General features: G+C 32.4%; 1 protein-coding gene across 3 annotated transcripts; it reads left to right on the plus strand.

Moving 5' to 3' along the window:
* The first annotated feature begins 7,078 nt into the window (after nucleotides 1–7,078).
* On the plus strand, nucleotides 7,079–15,952 carry LOC21405134 (protein IQ-DOMAIN 1). 3 transcript variants are annotated; one of them, XM_024161254.1, is made up of 8 exons: nucleotides 7,079–7,277; nucleotides 8,089–8,189; nucleotides 10,076–10,193; nucleotides 10,294–10,539; nucleotides 11,975–12,202; nucleotides 13,051–13,164; nucleotides 14,151–14,634; nucleotides 15,252–15,952. In XM_024161254.1, exons 3-8 carry the CDS (start codon nucleotides 10,110–10,112, stop codon nucleotides 15,398–15,400), a joined length of 1,305 nt encoding a protein of 434 aa, XP_024017022.1. In that variant the 5' UTR covers nucleotides 7,079–7,277; nucleotides 8,089–8,189; nucleotides 10,076–10,109; the 3' UTR covers nucleotides 15,401–15,952. The 3 variants fall into 3 exon arrangements, with proteins under 3 accessions (XP_024017022.1, XP_010089800.1, XP_024017021.1); XM_010091498.2 differs by having other exon boundaries at nucleotides 7,082–7,277; nucleotides 15,246–15,952; XM_024161253.1 differs by lacking the exon at nucleotides 7,079–7,277 and adding an exon at nucleotides 7,506–7,524 and having other exon boundaries at nucleotides 15,246–15,952.
* Nucleotides 15,953–16,454: the final 502 nt, after the last annotated feature.

Below are 16,454 nucleotides of genomic sequence, written 5' to 3' on the forward strand. Positions count from 1 at the left end.
TTTATCTCTCTTTCTCTTTCTTTCTGATTCTGCTTTTTTCTGGCCTTTTTTATTGTTTGAGAAAGCTGAAGAAATCTCTGGACTCTTAGCGTTAATTGGAGTTTATTGTTTGAAGAACAAGGAAGAGTCTTTGGTCGTGGAGTTTATATAACGGAGAGAATTGGAAGGTTCGGAATCAGTTGGCGTTTGAGCTCTCATGTCGTTTAAGAAGAGTCTAGAATCTCTCGGCGCTTCTGGTGCCTTCCTTGATAAGAGTTTGAACTGACGTGAGCCGTTGGATCTGGATGCTTTTTCTGGGTATTTTCCTTCTAGATTCTTCCACTTTCCCGCCACCTCTATTTTACGCCTCTTGCGAATTCGTTTTCTTCGCGACTCTGGTATATGTTGTAGAATCGATTAGGGTACGTTTGAAACGTGGGTTCGTTTGGTTTGAGGATTCAAATCATGTGATTCGTTTGGTTGGAGGATTCAAATTATGTGATTCGAATCATTTTTGATTTATGTATATTTTTTATGAGAAAAAATACTGTAGCGAATCACGAATTATGATTCGAATCAAGAAACGAATTCCTCTATCAAACGCGTTTTCTTTTACACTTATTAATATCATTTTTATAGTTAAATAATTATATTAATTAAAAAGATATAATAATTAAGAGTAAAAGAAAAAATTTTCAAATTCAAGTTGAGCAATTTTTTCTTGACTGAGTGATTGTTAGTCCCTTATAGTGAATTAGGGTATATGGGTTAATCTTGAGCATTTTAGAGCTTGTTTAGTAGCATTTTTTGAGTTATGATGATTTGAGTGTAGATTTTAAGTTGAATTTGAGTTATAATTTGAGTTGAAGTTGTAATTTGAGTTTGTGTTTAGTTGTCTACATTTGAGTTATAGTTTGAGATGAGAATATTTTTGAGTTTGTGTTTGAGTGAGCTAAAACTTGAGTTTGTATTTAGATAGTATTTTAATAAAAATTCAATGATGATGGAAAATTTTAATAGGGTATATAGGTGAGGTTTTATTCGTCTTTTCGTTGTGAATACATTAAAAAAAAGAATCATCTCAATCAGAATTAAAACGAAAAAGTTATAGCGTTTTTAAGAATAAAAAAAATAATGTTTATTAACTTGAGTAAGGAAAAATTTGAACTCAACTCGAATCGGCGAAATGAACGATGTCTTAATCTCAAACTCAAGTTCAAACTCAAATTTTACAAAAGAACATGAATTTAAAAAAAGTTATAACTTGAATTCAAACTTTTTTTGAGTTTAGGTGCAAACGAACAAGCCATAAACTAATGGCCTGTTCTTTTAGAATTTGACTTGAGTGTAATTTTTGAGTTGAATTTGAGTTATAACTTGAGTTGAAGTTGTAATTTGAGTTTGTGTTTGGTTGTGTACATTTAAGTTATGGTTTGAGATAATAATCTTTTTTTGAGTGAATCAAAACTTAAATTTGTATTTAGATAGTATTTTAATAAAAACTCAATGGTGATGAAAAATTTTAATAGGATATATGGGTTGGGTTTTATTCATTTTTTCGTTGTCAACGCATAGAAAAAAATCATCTCAATCAGGATTAAAGCGAAAAAGTTATAGCATTTTTAAGAATAGAAAAATTATTGTTCATTAATTTGAGTTCGAGTTTCTGAACTTGAGTTGAAGGGGATACTTGAACTCGAGTTCAAACTTAAAAGAACATGAACTTAAATAAAGTCAGAACTTTAGTTGTCTTTTTTGAGTTTTTTGAGTAGCCGAACACACCTAGTTTATCATATTAGTCCTAACTTTCATTTTTTAGCTGTTGTGTCTCTTACACCGAAATTGACAAATAATTTTTTAAATTTAATAAAAATAATCATGTGTCTTTCGCGTAATAATTTAAAATTAATTTTACAAAGAAAAGTTAAGTTATATGCAAAAAATTTTCTTTGTTACTATTAAAATCCGTTAAAAACTATTAACATTTTGCATTTACTATAACTATTTATATGAAAATTTCAATTATTATGCTATAAAAATGTGATTACCCATGTAATTTTAGAAATCAATTTTAATGTCAGGTACAAAAATTGTCATAAATTAAAAGGTTAAGGCCTAATATGCCGAAATTAAAAGTTTAGGGACCAAAATTTTATTATACTCAAAGTTTAAGGACTAATATTTTTAATAACCTTTTGATTAATTACAAAAATTCTCAGGAATTATACTTTTTGTAACACTTTACTTTCCGACTTTCAAAATGCAACATATGTGTCTTCTCGAAAAAAGAAACATTAACAAAAATGCTTCTTCTGATAAAACTTTACAAAAAATTGGCTTTTGGTATGTAATACAACACTCTTTATGTTACTATTTACATTAATTATTTGATACGTCGATTCCATTAACATTATATATTATTATTTAAATATAAAATGAGATAGTCAAGTCCATTAGTGTGTGACAAAAAATGTGATTTTATCATTTTTTATTTTAGTATTCTTGCTTTTGATTAAAAAGAACAAAAAACTGATGGCATATAATATAAAAAACGTAATTATTTTTTTCTCCATCAATGGCTTGTTGAACTAGAGAAAATTATCGTCTAGTTCGCTAATTTAAGTTTTAATTCGAATTGAGATGTAATTTTATGTGAGAGCTTTTTACTGTAATAAAAAAATTAAATGTAACTGTTTCTGAGAGTGTTTTACTGTAATAAAACTCAAATCAGTAAAACTCGAATCGGTAAAATGAACAGGGAATTAAACAAAAAATTGTGCTGAGTGAAGGTCAAAATTCTGGCAAGGTTTGGTGTTTCATTCTTCTATGGTTGCTTCTGATTTTGCCAACAATGGTCATGGATGTTCATTGCATATGGGTGAAGAAAAAACACAGATTGGATGGTGTGTTGAAGTTCTTCTCGCGCTGCAGACGTCGTGAGCACGTGACGTTAACAACGGAATGGGGCCTCGCGATGTCGATGGGAAGGTGTGAAGAAGATGGCAAGTTTTTGGTTTTATTGTTCTTTTTCATATTAAATGGAAATTCAAAATGTGCTTTATAAAGATATAAAATAAGATAGATTGACATAAGAGTGATTGCGCATCAAATCGTTAAACTACAATCATTAATTGTATGAAACTTGTTCTTAATTATATACTTATTTATATATTTTAATAGACAAATAATTTCTTAAAATAAATAAAATTATAAAAAATAGTAGAAAATAAACCAATATGAAAAGCTTAAGAAAGTATATAGGCCAATTTTTAGTTATAAAAATTAATAGGCCATAACTTGTCAAGTTATGGTTCATAGATAAGTTATGGATAAATTTGTCAAGTTATGGTTCATAGCCAGACAAATTATAGACAAAAACCATAAATTATGGACAATAACTTATCAAGTTATTGTTCATAACCAGACAAGTTATGAACAAAAACAATAATTTGACATATTTATTAACTTATGTAAACTATTGCCCTATTAATTTTAATTCATCTCAAATCTTGACCTATTTTCCTCTTTCTCCCTATAATTATTTTGTAAAATACTTTTTTCTAAAAAATAAAAACATATAAATTGTGAAGTACAAAGAAAAAAAAAGGCTACAACGGATGCTTGCAAAATTAGATGAAGAGACGACTTGTAAGTAATAATAATAAAAAAAAAAGAAGTATAGTTACGTAATTACCAAACAAAAAATTATAATATTTATGTAAAGTGTAACTCTATTTAAAGAAATTTTCTGTAAATAGATCACGATTATTTGTGGCACGTGATTATGAAAATTTAATTTGATTTTTAATTAGCGATGATTGAAAATATTTGTCAAGAAGATATTCATAAATGGAAGAACAAATTAAAAATAGATTTATCTTTTGAGATAATATTTGTATGATTAATATTATGAAAATTTAATTTGATTTTTTAATTATGCTTTAAAGTTAAAGACAAAAAACAAAAAACAAAACAAAACAAAGGAGTATATTTTTTGAAGGGAGAGAAAAAAAAAAAGGCATTGCGCCTACATATATAAAAAGAGCCTCGATGTCTCTAATATAATCGTCTGAAATGTGTCATTTTGGCCTTTTGTTTTAAATGATTTTAGTTATTTGCTTCTTTTAATATTTATTATGTTTATTTTTTTTCTCTATTTTCTATTTCTTTCTTTTTTACTTTTCAACACTTAGAATAAAATTAAGAAAATGACTGTGTTAGTGAATAAGGTAAATTGTAGACCATCATATGTTACTCTTTTTCATTTGATGATTTGATATAATAATTAGTCGGGGAATTCATAATTGCATTTGCACAATCTGATGGTTTGTGTTTTTCTGGCTGAAATTGCAGAATCTTTTCTACTATCAAAGAATATTAATCTCTTCTCAAACCAAATAATGCATTATTCTTTGGTTCTGGACTCCACGTCATATTCATTAAATATGTAATCCTTTTGTCTTTAATGGAAATTATACGGAGCCTAAGCTGATCAGAAAAGGATATGATCTATAATTCCGCTAACTCTTTAATTGGACATTATTGACAGTTAAGCTTTGATTGACCTTTATATTGGATATATCCAAGTCATCAACTGGTTCTCTTTTACTCATTCCAAAATTTTTGATAATTAGAGAACTCATAATGTTCGTTCATTCGAGTTTTTAATTTGATATGTGATTTTATGTGAGAATTTTTTACTGTAATAAAAAAAATAAATGTGACTTTTTATAAAAAATTTTAACTATAATAAAATTAAAAACTCAAATTGAAGAGAAAATATTCTGTCTTCTTTTAATCATTTTTGGTCTACCAAATGACGCCCAATAGACTTTAAACAATGATTGAGCAATTAACTAGCGGCTGCATAGTCAATGAGACATTTTTTTCTCAACCTCCAATGATATAATATTCTTATGTATATAAATAAGGATAGCCGCTGTTTTTTAATAGCATGTTAAGAGGGTGGTTAAATAGTTGGAGGGAATTACATACACTGTATTTAAAATTGATCCCGTTTTTATTTTTCATGTTTTTTAAGAAAAAAAAAATGAAAACATTTTTAAAACGACATTTGACGCAATAAAGATAAAAAACATAAATGAAAACGATTTTTTAGTTTAGATTATTTTTTATTTTTATTTTCTCCTCTCTCGAGCAGAGAGATAAAGAAAGACACTAATATGTTTTTTTACACTGAAAATAATCTCTTAATAAAATTACTAAATACATTTTTAAAAATAATTTATGTCTGTGATTGAAAACGTTTTCATTTTTATTTTCATATAAAAAATAAAATTATTTTAGAACAAATTTTAAACACGCTTGTAAATAACCACTGTTTTTTAATATTATATTGTATATGCCATTCAAAAATTACCACGTCATCCCTCATTTTCTTCTCTTTTCCCCTCTTCTCCGCATCACTTTGCCGGCTGTCATCTCGTCAGCACCTCACCGACACCGGTGCCAAATATTACATAAAATAGTATCAGCTCTTTAATGGTTTTTCTGAAATTTCTCAAATATTTACCTAATTTTGAATACCACAAATAAAAATACATTATTATTATTATTATTATTATTATTATTATATGCATACTTTTAAAAAGGCATTTACTCGAAATATACTAATTGATGAGATTGGTCCGTTAAAAAAATATGAGAGATTAGTGAGTTATCTTTTGAAGAAAAAAGTTAGAAATTACTTATGGGAACGTCACACGTCCATGGACCATTGACGTCTAAACAAAACAATTTCAGTACTTTTTTCTTTTTTCTTGTTTTTGAAAATATTTGAGACTTTTTTCGGTGCAAATCAACAGCTTTTACCTTTTGCAGCTAAAAAAGCTCACTATTGTGAGTAAAAGCAAACGAGCTAGTGCGGAGACTGCCCGTTAACAAAACACGGCATAAAATGGCAATAATCACCGTTAAATTTACTTAAGTTTTATTTATTTTATCGATTTGAATTTTTAATTTTAAATTTTTACAGTTAAAATTTTTTTAAAAAATATCACATTTAACTTTTTTTACGACAGTTAAAAATTATTAAAAAATATCACGTTTAATTTTTTCTGCTACAGTTAAAAGTTCTTAGAAAATATCATATCTCAGCTTGAATTGAAAACTCGAATCCGCGAAGCGAATGAGACCATAATAACTTCAAAATTTCAGCAATTTGAGATTTTTTTCAATGAAGCTGTTTTCATAATAATTAAAAAAAAAACAACATAACATAACATAACAAATTTGAGCAATGTAATATTCCTAGTTGTTTATATATTCTTTTATCTTTTCTCCGGCCCTTTTTGTATTCCTTTTCTTTTTCCTCAACTTCAACGAGTTCTTGTGCTGTTTGTTTTTTACTCTTTTATTTTTTTTTACTCCGCTTTTTGATTGATCTGAAACAAATAAAATAGTAAAGGATATAGACGCTAACATGCGCCGGGGTCATAGTGCAACACGTGTAGAAACGTGGGTACGTGGGTTCAATCAATCATGAAACGGTTTGGGTGGGCAAACGGCTGTCCCCGTGATTGACTATCTTTCTGCCCTCCATGCCCGACAACGACGCGACCACGTACGTGCCTACGACGTCGTTTGGTGAACCAAAAGAAAATTAATATTTTCACTAATCAGTAAAAATAATTAGGTCTTTTTCGTTGTTATTAAAACGAACCTTTAATCGCAAGAAATTTGGATTTAACACGAATTTGAATCCCCTTAAAAAAAAAAAAACCGAATTTGGATTATTAAAGTATAAATTTGACACAGTTAATTGATCTTTTAATAGCCTCCAAATACAAAGTATAAAAATGAAAACAACTCCTCATTTAAATAAGAAAAGATTTTTTTTTTTTGCTAGTAGACAAAAACCTACTTAAATAATATAATACGACAATAACATAAAATTACCTTTTTTTTCAAAAAAAAAAAAAAAAGTAAAGAAAAAGTGAAATAGTTCCAAGCCATCCCCGGCGTACGTTAGCCGACGCGGTCCACATAAAAAAAAGTAAAGAAAAAGTGAAATAGTTCCCAGTCATCCCCGGCGTACGTTAGCCGACACCGGTCCACACACACTCGTCTGTCTCTACTGTCTGTCCCTCCTCCCCTTTCAGCTTTCCCACTTTATCATCAAAGAAGCTCAACACACGAATTGCACAATCACCCAGTAGATAGACAGAAAAAAGGAGGCTTGGATTGGATCAAAACTTCTGATCTTGAAAGTTGAATTTGGTCAAGAGAAAAAAAAAGTTTGAGAATTTGACTGATGGACAAATCAACGGCTCAAAAAGGTTAGTTCTTTAGTCTCATTTCTTTGCTCTTTGCTGTTGATTCAGCTGATACTCTCTTCTCTCTCTCTCTCTCTCTCTCTCTCTCTCTCTCTAGCTCAGTTTTACAGGTGAATTTGAGCTTTTTCTTTTGCTCGTGATCCGTGGATCTGCATTTTTTCAGTGCCCAATGTCTTTCTCTTAAGTTTCTCTTTGCCAAAGTGCCTGCATTTTTAACTTCTATTTTTGTTTTTCCTAGGTTTGGGAAGAGGTAATTTAGTCGCCAATTCTAGATTAGTATAAAATTCTGGTCTTTTTTCATCCATTGTGTGAATTTGGGTTTCATGGGGTTGCTTAATTTGGCGTTGAAACGGCTTTAATTGAGCTGATTTTGTTTTACTGAGGTGGTTTTGCACTTGGGTTTCCCATTATATCAACTGGGTTTGATTCAGAATGTGGATTTTGTAGAAGAAATGGAAATGGTCTTGGGGTTTTAGTGAACTTTCCTGAGCTTTTATTGTTGTTTACTAGAGTATGAAATTCTTGTTTAAGAGATCTATGGAAGTGTTAATTCTCTAGTTTGGATTATACTTGTAAATGGGTCTTTTGCTATGCCAGTTGGACAATGGACACAAATTGTTTTTTGTCTGAATTTTGTATACCCAAGTTCTTCTAATTGTAAAATGGTTTTTTCTTTAATTCATCTTTTATAATTAATGCTCATTATGGCAGCAATATTGCTTTTTTATGTTATTTAATATTGATATCTTTTCATCATAATCATAGCAGGGTTATGAATTTAATTGGGGGGTTTTGACTATTGTCTCTTTTGCAGTGTGTTATATATAAGGAGGTTGCCTGAAATCTTGGACTGAATTGATCAATTGATTACTTTATTGTCACCGAGACCCCTATTTTGGATGTCAATAGATAAAGGTTGGTGATCAAGGCATGGAAAATTCTCCTTTTAACTTTTGAATGTAATCTATGTTCTTCTTCTCTTGACCTCTCCAATGGTTGTGCTATGCGAAATTGAAGTGTGCTGTTCTCTTAAACTCCTCCCCACTTTTTTGAAGTGTCCAGCTAACTGATGCAAAAATGGTTTATGGTCTGGTTAATTGTTCCTACCTTTCTGTTTCATACCATTCTCTTATCTATTTAATTTTCTCCTGGGTTATTTTATCATCTGTTCTTCACTTGGGAAATTATAATTGGTTTCTTATAAAGCAAGACATGTTGGCTATCTTTTTATGTTGTGGTTCAGTAATCATGATGCTGTTTATAATTATTTGTTCTTCTCTTTCAAAATGGTTAGCAGAATTGTCAACTTTTTAGCCAATGATTAGCATAAGAGATTTCATTTTTTTCCTTTCAAAATAAGGATTGATTTGCTGATGTTTGAGGCTTTTTTAGTACATAATTTTGAACCCAAATAGGTCTTGAAAGTTTTGAAATAAAACGCAAAATTATGTATACAGGTGCTTACTTTGCACAATGTACCTGAAACATAGTTGAAACCCTTTAAAGAGAGTCGTAGGTCAAGTTTGATTTTCAGAATGATAGAAATGTATTTGATGAGACATTTATTGTATGCTACCCTTTCGACTATTTGTGCAAATAATAAAACATGCAGATGTTGAACACATCACATATCCATATCAGAAACAAAGACTAGTTGATGGGCTTATGTTGAAGCTATTGTTCATAATCCGATTAAACTAACATTAGTTTGGTGTATTCAATGGTCCTAGTTTGCAACTTTTCCCTGTATATTGTGGCATTTGAATTTTTGCTCAATCAAATTAAAGCTGGAATTTATAAGCGTTAGTCTAGTCTATTCAATGCATTTTAAATAGACCTGTTGAATCCAGCCATGAAGTTCTGCCAACTTCTGGTTTATTTGTTATCACCAAGTATTCAAATCTTTCTTGAAGCCAACTTTCCACTTTTGCATCGTATCAAGCTGACTTTGTTGACAAAGTCATTTGACTCCCTGGGACACTGAACCGACTTTTCTGAGGCCACTGGAGGTTAATAACTAAAGTCCTGAATTTCACCAAGTTGTTCTTTTCCTTCACATTGTCAGTTGTGGACCCTTAGTAACAGGAAACTACCTTACTAGCCAATTAGGCATAGTCAAAGGATATCTGTGTGACTGTAGTATATATTTGTAGTTGATTAAATCACTTATTAATTTATCCTTCTAAAGCCTGTCCAAACTTGTGTTTGAATGGGTTTTCACATCGTGTTAATAACTTTCTGTGTAGCATACTGTTTCTGTATTCTTCCGTTTCTGGAGAAAGCAAACTCAGGCACTATGGAGCATGCTGCTATAATTTGAGAAGAAGTTGTTTCTTATAGCTCTTGAAATATATGACATCTTCCTTTTGAAAACAATATTGTGGAGCCTCTCTCCCTCCCTCCCTCAGTACTATAATGTTTGGCATAATGATGCAATTTGCTTCATCTCTTTAATCTTAGTGTCTTTCCAACCAGGTCTTGAGTTAGTTGATTAGGGCTAGCATCACAGATAATTGCATCAGATCAAAAGCGGACGTGATGAATATGTGACTGGATTGATCTCTGAGGCCTTATGTAGTTAAATGAGCACCATTATTTTTCTTTCTTAGTTTTATGCTAAGAGTGTTTTTAATGGAGTCTTTTGTTGATGACTTGATTTTCAAAAATAAGCTACGAAATCACCATATATAGCATGTTGTCGAATCTTTTAGGCATTCTCTATTATGATTCTTTTTTATTTGGTTATGGAGAAAGATGGAAATAGCTTGTATGCTTGACTTCTGAAAGTTTTCCTTTGGCAGGTCTGCGTTGGATTGAGCTAAAGTAACTGCCATTATGGGTGTCTCAGGGAGATGGATTAGAGCTTTGGTTGGTTTAAAGAAATCGGAAAAATCGCCGTCTTCTGAAAAGGATGAAAATGTCTGTATAAGTTTGCCCTTTCAACAGTTCTAGTGTTATTATAGTGAAGTTAAATAGCAGTGTTTTTTTTTTGTTTTAAGTTGTTTTTCACTCATCACAGAGAGCTACTAGCAAGTCGCGCCACCGGAGAAAACATTCTGCTGAATTTGAATGTGATAAACTTCAGTATGATATTGATCCAAATGATACTTCAACATCTAGAGATACTAGTACTCCTCATTTAAACCAAGAATCAGCTGATTCTCCTTCTAGTTCACTTCAAGTACACGAGGCAGTACAGAGTCAGCAGAGTGATAGGGAAGAATGGGCTGCAATACGTATTCAAACAGCCTTTCGCGGCTTTCTGGTATGCAATTCGTGTGATGACAAGCAACTTTCTTTAACCAGAAAAAAATTGAAATTTTTTAAATTTTCCTTTCTTGGTCCTTTCCTTTGGTAGCAGAAAAAAATATTTCAGATATTTTTCCCTTCTTTATCTCCTTTTTGGTAGCAGGGTAATATTTTTAGTTGAAAGGTGGATTTAAATCCATGTTTCTTGTGAGGGTTCAGTCACTAATGCATGCACTTCTGAAACATTTGGATTTCAAATTCAATTTTTTTTCCCTTATAAGTAGAAATCATAGAAGGGAAAAAAGGTGGGGACAACATTGTGTAAAGTAATAGGTGAAAATACTAAATCAGTGGATAGAAACGAACAATTAGTCATCCCATTATTAGATTTTCCTGTGAACAAGTGTTTAGACATAAGTGCACCTTATTAACAAATAACAAATAATAAGATTGGGCATTTGGGTGCTGTGAAAATAATAATAGGAATATCAAATATTTATGGGAGATATTTAATTAAATTTTGAGGACTCCTTTTGCAGGGGTGTATAGGACAGCATACAGGAAAGACATAGAAAGAGAATGAGTTTTTGGAATGTGTTAAAAGTTTCATGTGACAATTTCCTTATGTATGTATTTTGTAATCAAATGACACATTACAGATGAGACTGAGAAAAGCGAAGTTCTCTTGTTTTGGACCCTTTTTCTGTGGGGCAGATAAAGAGGAAGGAGGGGGTGGTAACAGAGGAAATAATCCGATTAATGTGAATTAGATCTTCAATTAAGAGAGCACTCCGCAATATTCATGCTAGGAGTCCAACATTATGGAATGAGTAGTGCAGAGCTCTTTCTCAAATAAAGTTTATACCATACTTTTTCCGTTGCTTCCACTACTAACCTTGCTTTATATTACCATCATCATCGACCCTATTTCTCTCCAATCTGATGTTGTTTGCTGCCTCTATTTCCTGGCCCAAAAGTTTATCACCACCCAGAAAATGTTTAGTTTCTGCCTATTTGCTAGCCATTCTTCCTAACATTGTCTTACTATTTGTTCAATCCAGACTCTTCTAATCTTTCAAGACTAGATTAGCAACGTGTGTCCCTTGTAACTTCTGGAAAGTTTTGCATCTGCAATTGGTTTTTCCTTTCTTCAAATTGGGGCAAGATCTTGCTCTAACTGCTAGCGCATCAAATTAGTAAAGGTTTATCAGGAGACTAAAGATTGTAATGAAAATTTATTAGGAAGAATACAAAAAGCTACTGTTTCTGTAATTTGCTTGGACTCTCATTTTCCCAGTATTGTGGTTTGTTTTGTGCCCGCAACAGGCCAGTTTTATGCACTTCCATTCTACTTCGTTATTGATTCCTTTTTGCACCTTCTTAAGCACTTTTAATAAGCTTTCTGCCTAGCAGTTGTTATCAGATCATAATCTCTCGTTGAAATGCATCAGGCGAGAAGAGCCCTACGAGCTCTCAAAGGGTTGGTAAGACTTCAAGCCCTTGTTAGAGGTCATGCAGTGAGAAAACAAGCTGCCATAACTCTTCGCTGTATGCAAGCTTTAGTAAGAGTCCAAGCTCGTGTGCGAGCGAGGCGTGTTCGTATGGCATTGGAAAATCAGGCGGCAGAACAGACACTTCAGCAACAACTTGCAAATGAGGCACGTGTCCGCGAAGTAGAAGTAAGTAATTTTTGGTACATGTATTTAATATATTATTGTGTTGAGAGGAAAGAGAAAACATAATGTTCTGTTTTTCACTTTTTATATCCCCACATGGTAAGATGACTGAATCCGATGAACAGACGCCTTCAAATTCGGACTACTGGTCTCTGTTTCTTATTGAAAATAATAAAAGCATGACAAAAAATTGAATTCTAACAACTGGTGCAAGTACATGCTCAGTTCAAGGTTCCAAGTAAATAAAAGAATCTGGAAGTGATTGAGTGATATGAGCTATCTTGGTAAGTTAATGGAAACAAAAGAGAATACAACCAGATTTTGTTAAGGTAAGGCCATTAAGATAATTGAGCTGTTTGGTACATCTTGACTGTTATTTTAAACCATGCTCCAAATAAGTTTTGAAGCTCCGTTAACCGGACCCTAGTTCTTATTGTGGTTAGGGCCTACTTAAGCTCCTGCCTCATTTTCCAAATCTTTTACTGATTTCATAAGTTTCGGAAAGAGATGTAATGGTTTCTCTATGGTAAACTAAACTATGAATCACCTCTAATATGTATCTTAAGTGAAAGACGAAACTTTCAGGGAACGTTAAAAGAACTCTATTCTCCAACGATGCGGCATTGGATAGATAACCCAATCGTAGTTGCATCTCAGAGTTCACTTCTATGCGTGCCAATAGTTGCATGGATATCTGTTTCAATTACTGCATTGCAAGTCATTCTGTGAATAAATAGTCTTTGAATAAATCTGTTTCTGAGACTATGTACCTTTTCTTCTTGTTCCATACCGATAGCTTTAGTTGTTTTAGGTTCGTTGCTGGTGTCATGCAACGTCTTACTGTTGTGCAGGAAGGTTGGTGTGACAGCGTAGGATCTGTTAAAGAAATTCAGGCCAAGTTGTTAAAGAGACAGGAGGCAGCAGCAAAGCGTGAAAGAGCTATGGCATATGCTTTAGCTCATCAGGTGAGCATGACAATTCTCTCACAGTTGAAAAGTAGGAAAAATAAAAGACTCAAGACCCTTGGACTAATTTGCTAACATACTTGGACTGGCTCTTTGAATTTTAACTAAGATGCTTAAACTGAATTTTTGATCGTCTAAATTCTGATTAGTGAAACTATATAGCCCTCACCCAGTGTGAAGATTCTCATATTCAGTTAGAGATAGGCCCAAGAGCCCAACATCATCCGATCTCCAGAAGGAATTCGTGATATTTAGAGCCCATTTGGTTTATGCGTTTAAACCAGTGATTTTTTGTTTTAGCATTTGAAATTCAAATTTTTTGTGAGAGGAAAACACTGTAGTAGAATCAAAATCACGGGTTTAAACGCGCGAACAAACGAGCTCTAAATATTTCTCAGCAGTAGTACACTTTCTTTTCCTGATCTTTTTGGTCATTTTGTAGTGTTGCAATATTGGAAAGCTGTTATGTTTAGATAAATCTTGAGTGAAGTTTTTGAATGTGCAGTGGATATAAACATGATGTATATCTGTTTTACCAACCTAAACCCTGGAGATATTAACAAAGTTTTTACTGTTTCGAGTCACCAATTCCTTCTTCCTCAATATATAATGTGGATACACTTTTTTGAATAAATTATGTGGACTCTACTGATATAAATATGTTATTTTCACTACTTTCAATACACTGATTTTTAGAGAAAAATAGGAGCAATAAGAACTATTGAGTTAAACCTACTTATATTCTATTTACAACAAATCTTTGTTTTATTATTGACATCCTCTATTCATCTTCTTATAATTATACCAAAGGGATTAAAATAGGTTAGCAATGAGATCATTCAAAGATTTCAAAATTATGTTAGGCATACCGAGACAAATCACAATTGCAACATAATGCTCCATCCATATAGTCTAGTTGTCAAGTAACCATTGGTTTGAACAGACAGTTATGAGCTTATACATATGATAAATTTCTCTTCCTGCAGTGGCAAGCAGGATCCAGGCAACAGGCTGCTCCTCCAGGATTTGAACCAGATAAGAGCAGCTGGGGTTGGAACTGGTTGGAAAGATGGATGGCCGTCCGCCCTTGGGAGAATCGCTTTTTAGACATTAATCTTAAAGATGGATTTAAGGTGCGAGATAATGGGTCAGCTGAGAGTAAAAATGTCACAAAACCCCAGTTAAAATCTGTTGGGAAGAAACCGATTACATCAAATGTTCAGTCAAAATTTTCAAGCCAGAAAACTGGTCCTTCTTATTCCGATTGCGGCAGTTCTTCACCTAGCAAGTCAGTACTAGAGGCATCCAGCACACAACTTTCTAAGGCAAAGTCGAAGCCATATGTGGAAGATCAAACTCAAGAAGGCAACTCAAAACCTTCTGTTACTTCAAGATCTCATAGCAATCCAAAAGAGAGATCCACGCAAACTGATAAACAGGCAAAGAAGCGGTTGTCTCTACCCAATAGCGGTGAGCTTGTTCTCTCTCTCTCTCTCTCTCTCTCTCTCTCTGTGTTAGATGTATTAGGGTACAAAACATATTTTTATTCCGCGTGGAAGGGGCTAGTCTTAACTGTAAGGGCAATTTTTTTCTTGGTTAGTTGAATTAAAACGTATTGCACGGCTATATCCTTGAAGGAGAATAATAATTTGTCTCGTTGATGTTCTGATAGTGTGGGTCAGTGTATGCCTTAGTGCCTACAGGAAATAATAAAATACTAAATTCTAATTCTTCTTAGTGCTTCTTCCAACAACGCCTAGTGTAGGTGCATAATTTTGCATATTGTTCCTCATCAGATAGGTACTACAACATGTATAATCGAACCTATACAAGAGGCAAGAGAAATAAATTATGACACAAGAAGATGAAACATTTCGGTGCAAGAAGATGAAACACGAAAAAAAAAAAAAAAAATTATAATGGGTAGATCTGTCGTGCTCGTGTTTCCAAGTCACCTGTCCATGAACACAAAAATGCTACCTTTATCTCCTTAGGCACGGGTCGTTACATTTCTATAAATACCTTTTTGCTGTTCGTTCATGCTTGTATTTTATTTTGTTCGCGGTTGTTGGTTGGATCAGGAGTAGGTTCTGGTGTTCAAGCAGCCAGACAAGTCTATAGAAGTGCTGCTAAAGGCACACCCAATTCCCAGAAGCCCGTTAAGGAAAGATCTAAACCTAATGGAAGAGAGGATTCAAATCCCGCAAAGTCTATCTTGGACGCGAAGGACCCGTAGCGCTTTAAAAATCGCTGGTAAAGTAATTTTCTTAGGCTATTCTTCATTGAGCTCTGCTGTTTGAGGCTGTACATATTGAGCCAATCGGTGAATGGAATTCAACCACATTGCATTTATTAGTGTACAAACATATGAAGTGGTTAAGCCGGGTGTCCAGGGGATTATGCTTGCAACCGGGAACGAGAATAGCCGGATTAGTGTGTGATAATTTGTCCTATTTGTTGTTGTGAATTATACGTGATTATGCTGTTTCTTTTTTTTATAAATGTACAAATTCCAGAGCTGTTGACCTTCATATTATTTTCATTGTTTTGTCCTCCTTTTCTTGTAATTTTTGTGTATGGTGGTACTCTTGATCCGTTACATAGAAAGGATTAGGATTGGGGTTAAAGCCATGATATGAGATCTACGATTGCAGCTGCAGGTGTTGAGTGAACTCAAATTTATGTAAACGTTTTCATGCATTTCTTGGACATGAAGAAATTATTATCATCAGTAGTATTTCCTTATAAATATACTATAAGATGCGCCCCAAATGGTGACTACGCATAGCCAAGCCATACTGTTTTCTGTTTCGTTTGTTTACAGCATTATATATATATATATATATATGAGTGAAAATGTATTATGGGTTTAGTATGTTGATTTTCGTTTTTAATTTGATTTGAGATGTGATTTTATGTGAATTTTTTACTGTAGTAAAAAAGTTAAATGTGACTGTTTCTAAGAGTTTTTTACTGTAATAAAACTCAAATCGGTGAAATGAACGGGCCTAAGGTTAGCCTTTACTAAGTACATAGATTAGTAAACAAGTATAATGAATTTACGAAATAAGTGAATTAGTGAATATTAGGTAATTAATGTTTTCTTTGATACACGGTGTTTAGTGAATTTACTAAGCACATTAATTTATACGTATTAGTCCTTAAAAAAAACGTACGTATTAGATAAAGGGAGAAATAATAAATAATAGATTTAAGAAACTAAATTAAGTAAATAGTAAATTTTAAAATGATTTGAAATAAATATATATTTACGTGGTAAATTATTTACC

Source organism: Morus notabilis, unplaced genomic scaffold (genome assembly GCF_000414095.1).
Source record: "Morus notabilis unplaced genomic scaffold, ASM41409v2 Scaffold825, whole genome shotgun sequence".
Taxonomy (NCBI): Eukaryota; Viridiplantae; Streptophyta; class Magnoliopsida; order Rosales; family Moraceae; genus Morus; species Morus notabilis.

What these genes read in the sequence shown, in the direction of transcription:
- LOC21405134 (XM_010091498.2), top strand. Translation starts at nt 10,110, where the DNA reads ATGGGTGTCTCAGGGAGATGGATTAGAGCTTTGGTTGGTTTAAAGAAA. An exon ending in CTTCTGAAAAGGATGAAAAT is followed by an intron (nt 10,194 to 10,293) that starts GTCTGTATAAGT and finishes CACTCATCACAG; the next exon opens with AGAGCTACTAGCAAGTCGCG. An exon ending in CAGCCTTTCGCGGCTTTCTG is followed by an intron (nt 10,540 to 11,974) that starts GTATGCAATTCG and finishes GAAATGCATCAG; the next exon opens with GCGAGAAGAGCCCTACGAGC.